At 25.9% G+C, this 6,064-nt stretch overlaps 2 protein-coding genes across 2 annotated transcripts; one reads left to right on the top strand and one right to left on the bottom strand.

The window, feature by feature from the left end:
* Positions 1 to 411: 411 nt before the first annotated feature.
* Positions 412 to 1,729, bottom strand: LOC134834723 (zinc finger protein 771-like). The gene is made up of 2 exons (XM_063849477.1): positions 1,524 to 1,729; positions 412 to 1,473 (listed from the first exon to the last, which is right to left on the bottom strand). The coding sequence occupies exons 1-2, from the start codon at positions 1,671 to 1,673 to the stop codon at positions 424 to 426; spliced, it is 1,200 nt and encodes a 399-aa protein (XP_063705547.1). The 5' UTR covers positions 1,674 to 1,729; the 3' UTR covers positions 412 to 423.
* Positions 1,730 to 2,040: 311 nt separating this feature from the next.
* LOC134834797 (uncharacterized) lies at positions 2,041 to 3,067 on the top strand. The gene is made up of 3 exons (XM_063849580.1): positions 2,041 to 2,202; positions 2,259 to 2,627; positions 2,685 to 3,067. The coding sequence occupies exons 1-3, from the start codon at positions 2,070 to 2,072 to the stop codon at positions 2,933 to 2,935; spliced, it is 753 nt and encodes a 250-aa protein (XP_063705650.1). The 5' UTR covers positions 2,041 to 2,069; the 3' UTR covers positions 2,936 to 3,067.
* Positions 3,068 to 6,064: the final 2,997 nt, after the last annotated feature.

Genomic DNA, 6,064 nt, shown 5'->3' with positions numbered 1-6,064 from the left:
AAGAAATTTGTTGAAATATTTCAAATTTGTCAAAAATTTTCAAAGAAATTTGTTGAAAAACTTAAATTTGTGGAAAATTTTGAAGTTTGTCGAAAAATTTTAAAGAAATTTGTTGAAAAACTTGAATTTGTTGAAAATTTTGAAATTCGACAAAAAATGTTAAAGAAATTTGTTGAAATATTTCAAGTTTGTCAAAAAATGGTAAAGAAATTTGTTGAAAAATTTAAATTTGTGGAAAATTTTGAAATTTAACAAAAATTGTCAAATAAATTTGTGAAAATATTTGAATTTGTTAAAAAAATATTAAAAAGATGTCAAAACCTGACAATTTTCTTATAATTTAGCCAAAAAATAGACCAAAAAATTATTTTCACTAAAAAAAATGCGAAAATTTGTGAAAAACTGTAACTTTAATATCTCATTTCAACTCGTAACCATAATTTCCGTCACTCTCTCTTGATGTTTCTTCTCGTGCGTCTTCCAATGCGCATAAAACTTGAACTTTTGTCCGCACAAACTGCACGAAAATGGCATATCTCCTGTGTGAACTCGTTCATGCACCTTCATATTCGACCTTTGATAAAAAGTTCTCTCACAAAATCCACATTTGAACGGTTTAACGCCTTCATGCTCGTACTTATGTCGTCTCAAATCCGTATTATGCTTGTAAGCCTTGCCACAAATATCGCATTTGTGAGGTCTTTCGCCCGTATGTTTCCTCATATGAAGTTTCAGCAAATTATTGTGAACGAATCCTTTGCCGCAAACCGTGCACAAGCAATCCCGCGCGTTAATATGCGATTTTATGTGATATTCCAGTTGTTTCTTTTCGGCAAAAAGGGCGCCACACAAATCGCATCGCATTTTGCTCGAGTCGTCGTGCGTTTTCATGTGACGTCGCAGGTTTTTGGGCGCCCGGAAACGTTTTTGACACACGGGACATTCGATATTTTTCGTTTCGACGTGAGTTAATTCGTGATGCTGCAAGTCACTGGCATAGGCGAAAGTTTGTCCGCATTGGGAACACTGATGAACACGATCGATGTAGGGTTTTCGGAAGTGATCCGCGTAGGAACGATGATTTTGGAAGCCTTTGTAGCAAAAATTGCACGTGATGGCTTTGTGATTTTCGATATTTTTGTGTTTTGGGTCCGGATGTGATGTTTTTACGTGATGCTCGAGAGCTTCAGGGGACGAACAAATGAAGCGACACATACAGCAACGCGGCTCTTGATGAGATTTTGACTTTGGTTTGGGCTTTTTTTCGAAAATTTCATCTTCAACAATGTCGAAAGGCTCTTCTTCTTTGATATTTTCCACTAAAATTGCCTCTTCCGCCTCAGATTTGACTTTTAATTGCATTCTCAGCCATTTATCGCTCTCCTGAATTTCTTTGACGAAGCCCAAAGTGCTTGAAACTCGCTTCCAACACACATTACAAAGATTTTGAGGCAGTTCATCTCCTTTTAAGACCTAAAAATAAAATTTTTGAATCAAATTTCGATATAAAAACAAAAATTTACCTCAATATTGGCTAAATTCGAAATAACTGATGCTGGAATGATGTCTTCTTTAGTATCAAAAAGGCCAGTTATCTGTCGGGAATTTGGTATTTTCAAGCAAATTCGACAAAAAGCTGATAAATTTTCATTTATCGCCTCGGTTTTTGACATTTTTCATTAATTTTAAAGGAGATTCAGGTACTTTTTGTGATTTTTATGGAGAAATATTTTTTTAAATGGTTTGTTATTGTTTACATTTTAAGTTTAAAATTTGCCATACGCTAATTCAACATGGTTTTGTTCGTTACTGGTCACGTGGTTAATTTTTCTTACCGCATTTCAATGAATTTTTAATAAAAATTAATTTTTTTTCAGTAAAAATGTTAAAAATTTAAATAAAAAAATTTTTTATTTGATTTTTTGTTACAAAAATTCAATAATTTTTTGTTTTTGATAAAATTTAGTATTTTTAATGAATTTTTATTTTTTTAGAGACACCCTTTAATTGATCTTTCAGACCCATCCTAATGTCAAAAAATTTTTATTTCGAGAAAAATCTTGAAAAAAATGACTTCAACACGTGCCCAAACCCTTCATTACAAGAATTTACGCCAAATTTTCGGCAAATATATCCGTACAATTGGTAAAGATGCCCATGATTGTTGGTTAATGAGTGGCAATGACAAAAAATTGATTGCAGGTTAATTTTTATCTCCTTTCAATGACAAATTTTAGTTAAAATTTTTCTTTTTTCAGGACATCAATTCGTTCTCGCCGCCTGTAGCCCCTATTTCGACTCCGTTTTTCACGATTTGAACGAAGCTTTTGCCGAAAAGCCCGATTCTCAGCCGAAAATGATCTTAGTGATGCGTGGATCAGCAGCGAAAACTCTTGAAAAGTTGGTTGATTTCATGTACAAAGGCCCGGATGTGCTGCAAGAGGACTCAAGTGATCCCGGATGGAAGGATTTGTACGCGCTCGGACAAGAATTGGAAGTTTGTGGGTTGCTGGAAAGCATTTTGGAGAAACGAAAGACAATTTTGACGCCGATGCAGGTCGAAACAGTGACGTTGGAAGCGGAAAAGGATTGCGGTACGAAGGGAAAGTGGATGGATAAAGCTATGAGTTGGTGAAATTTTTCATTTTTTTCAAAAAAATTTTGATTTTTAAATGTTTTTACAGAGACTTTGGACCAAATTCGAAACGGAACGAAGCAGAAACCGGCAACAGCGCGTGAATTTGTGAATGAAATCTTCAATAATAACATAAAATATGTGATGGAGAATGGTTTGTTGACGGGAGTTGTTGTCTGTATAGTCGTTTTGGATGGCGAAGTGTTCCAAGGAGTCGGTTCTTGTAACGACGAGGCACGAGAAGATGCTGCAATAAGTATTATCACGAAATACTTGAAGATGAAATTTCCATTAGATTAAGTTTTGATAAGTTTTTAAGTGGTTTTCGATCAAAGTTTATCGAAATGTTAAATTTTTAGGTTATATCGCGCCATTTTTGAACAAAATTTTGTGAATGACCTTGAATTTTAAAAAAACTCAGTCAAATATGAATATGACAGATCTTATAATATCATTTTTTTTTAAGCTCTAATAATATTTCTTTCAATAAAAATAGATCATGACAGCTATGAAAAATGCCATTATTTAACAAAAAATCGAATTTCAGAAATTTTTAGATTTACGATACTTTAAAAAAAAATAAATTATTAAAATTTAAGATCCTAACTCTTGTTTTTGAGGTTATGTTTTTTTTATTTTTCACTTTTGAGGTTATGTCGCCATATTTTTATTGATAATTTTTTTATTCAAAATATAATAGATAATAATTTTTATTAAATAAAATAAAAATTAAATAAAAAAAAAGTGAAAAATAAAAAAAAAACATAACCTGAAAAGTAAAAATTAAAAAAAAACATAACCTCAAAAATAAAAGTTTGGATCTTAAATTTTAATAATTTATTTTTTTAAAGTATCATAAGTCTAAAAATTTCTGAAATTTTGATTTTTTATTTAATATTTAAGAAAAAAATTTTAATTCATAAATCAACATCCAAATTTTTTTTGAAACTTTTTAATTCAAAAATTTATTTGACAGCTGTCAAAGAAAAAAAATATATAACATTTTTTAATGAAATCATTTAAAAATGCTCGAAAATTGCTTAAATTTTGAAAAAATTTAATATACGTTGTTGACATTTCATAAAAAAAAATTTTTTGACAGCTGTCAAATTTGACGTATTTATTTAAATAATAAAAAAAAAATAATTTTAAAGATAAATTAAATTAAAAAATATTTTTATTTTTCTTTAAAATAATTATTTAATTAATTTTTTTTATTTTAATTAAAAACTGTTTAAAATTTAAAACTTCATCAAAAAATAAAATGACAGAGCTGTCAAAAAAACAAAAACTTACCCAAAACACGACTTAATAAATTAAGATTTAAGCTAAAGTTGAGATTTAAGTCAAAGAAAAACGAACAAAATTTCTTCTAAAGAGATAAAATTAATAACTTTTTATTTTTCTCTTGTTTTAAATCTTAAACTTATTTTCAAATATCACGTTTTTTCTTCATTCTTAACGTTTTTTTTTTACTTGCTGTAATTAATTTTTGCATTATTTTTAAACATTTGGAGATCTTGATTCATTTTTAAAAATTTAATGGAGTAAGTAAAGTAATTGTTTCGTTTTTTGAATTATTTTTCAGGATTATTATTTTTTTTTAATTGTAACTAACAATTTTAAGTCTATTCTGTTCCTAAGTGGGATATTGATATAATTGTTGCCATTTTATTTATTTTTTAATAATATTCAAAAACTTGAGTATAACTAAAATTGAACGTTTTTATTGAAATTTTTATTTCACGTGATTTTTTTTTATTTGAAAATTTAAATTTCAAATAAAAAAATCACGTGAAATGTTTTAAAGAATGTCTTTGTCTATTAAAACTACGCATCCTAAGAACAGGATAAATTTGTATCATCTCCTTCAATAAATAACACACTACCAATATGTCACACAGAAAAAAGGGATATTAGATTGGACATTCTCCAAGTTGTCGTGAGTTGTTGGCTCGAATGGCAAATCTAATGGCGTCTAAATTTCGTCAGCTTTTTTCTGTTTGATTTAATATGCAATGAATTAGCTACAAGAAGATATTTTTAAGATTTTTTTTTTGTTTTTTAAAGGTAAGATATTAGAATATGATTTTAATTATTAATTATATTTTTTTAATAACTTGTTGATTATTATTTGGGTACGTTTCGTATTTATTTTGTATGAAGGAGAATTTAATGATTTTTTTTGTATGAATAAGAAAGATAAAAACTTGATTAATATTTTTTTTAATGTTTTAAGTATATTTTTTGTTGAAGGTAAGAATGTATGATGATTAGAATAATTATTTTTTTAAAAACTTTGAGTGCATAAAACTCAATTTTATTTTTTTTTAATTTTCAATCCTCTTCACGGGATTTTCTGATGTTTAAAAGACACATTATTCAAAAAATTTGATATTTATTTTTTTTTTATTTTTTTTTATTAAATTTTTTGATGATGTATGGGTTCGGATTAATTTGTTCCATGTTTTTCCAATTGTTGTAACATTTTAAGTCTAGTTTTTATTATTTTTTGATATTAAATAATTATTTATTTTATTGTTTATTATTTTTAAATAGATTTCAAGGCCTATTTGACTAACGAAGCACCGAGTAAAATTTCATAATTCTACAATAATATTTATCCTCATTAATAAAAATTATTTTTTCAAAACAAAAAATGAGGAAAAAAATGGCAAAAAAAATTAAATGATTTTTTTTTGTACTATTCCTGCTAGAACTAACTAACTAACTCTCTCTCACTTTCTTTGCGATAAAAATATTTTTTTTTTAATTTTAAATAAATCTACGTTTCTATAGTACTTTAGTTGTTTTATTTGTTTAATACTATTTTTTATTATGTTTTGTGTATAATTAATTATAATTAATATTTTATATTTGAGCGATTCTATGTCCGTTTAAAATATTATTGGACCATTATTACTAACTAATTAATTAATAAATTTTATGAAATGCCAATAAAAATTGCTTTTTTCTTTTTAAATTCAAGTCTAAGGTAATAATTATTTATTTTTAAATTTATAAAAAAAAATTAAAATGTGCTTCTTTTTTTTATTTAAAATCTACTAATGACCGATTTTTTTATTATTATCACCTTTTTTCATTTTTATTTTTTTTTAATGAAATTTGGCTTTTATTTTTTTAATTGAATTAATTTATTTCTAATTAATTAATAATTTTTTTATTGATTTAATTCAGGAAAAAATAGTTAAAAAATATAAAATATTCGAAATATTTTTTTTTAATTTTTAAATATTTCATAAAAATATTTTTTTTTTATTGAATTTATCGAATTCAAAAAAAAAAAAAAATAAAATAAAATAAATAATAATAATAATTTAAATAATTACTCTAAAAGTAATAAAATACAAAAAAAAATATTTTTTTTAAAAAAATATCATTTCATTTGATTTTTTATTTCATTTATTT

This window comes from Culicoides brevitarsis, chromosome 3 (genome assembly GCF_036172545.1).
Source record: "Culicoides brevitarsis isolate CSIRO-B50_1 chromosome 3, AGI_CSIRO_Cbre_v1, whole genome shotgun sequence".
NCBI classification, from domain to species: domain Eukaryota; kingdom Metazoa; phylum Arthropoda; class Insecta; order Diptera; family Ceratopogonidae; genus Culicoides; species Culicoides brevitarsis.
The sequence above is the reverse complement of the archived record's forward strand: the minus strand, read 5'-3'. Positions and strand labels throughout refer to the sequence as shown.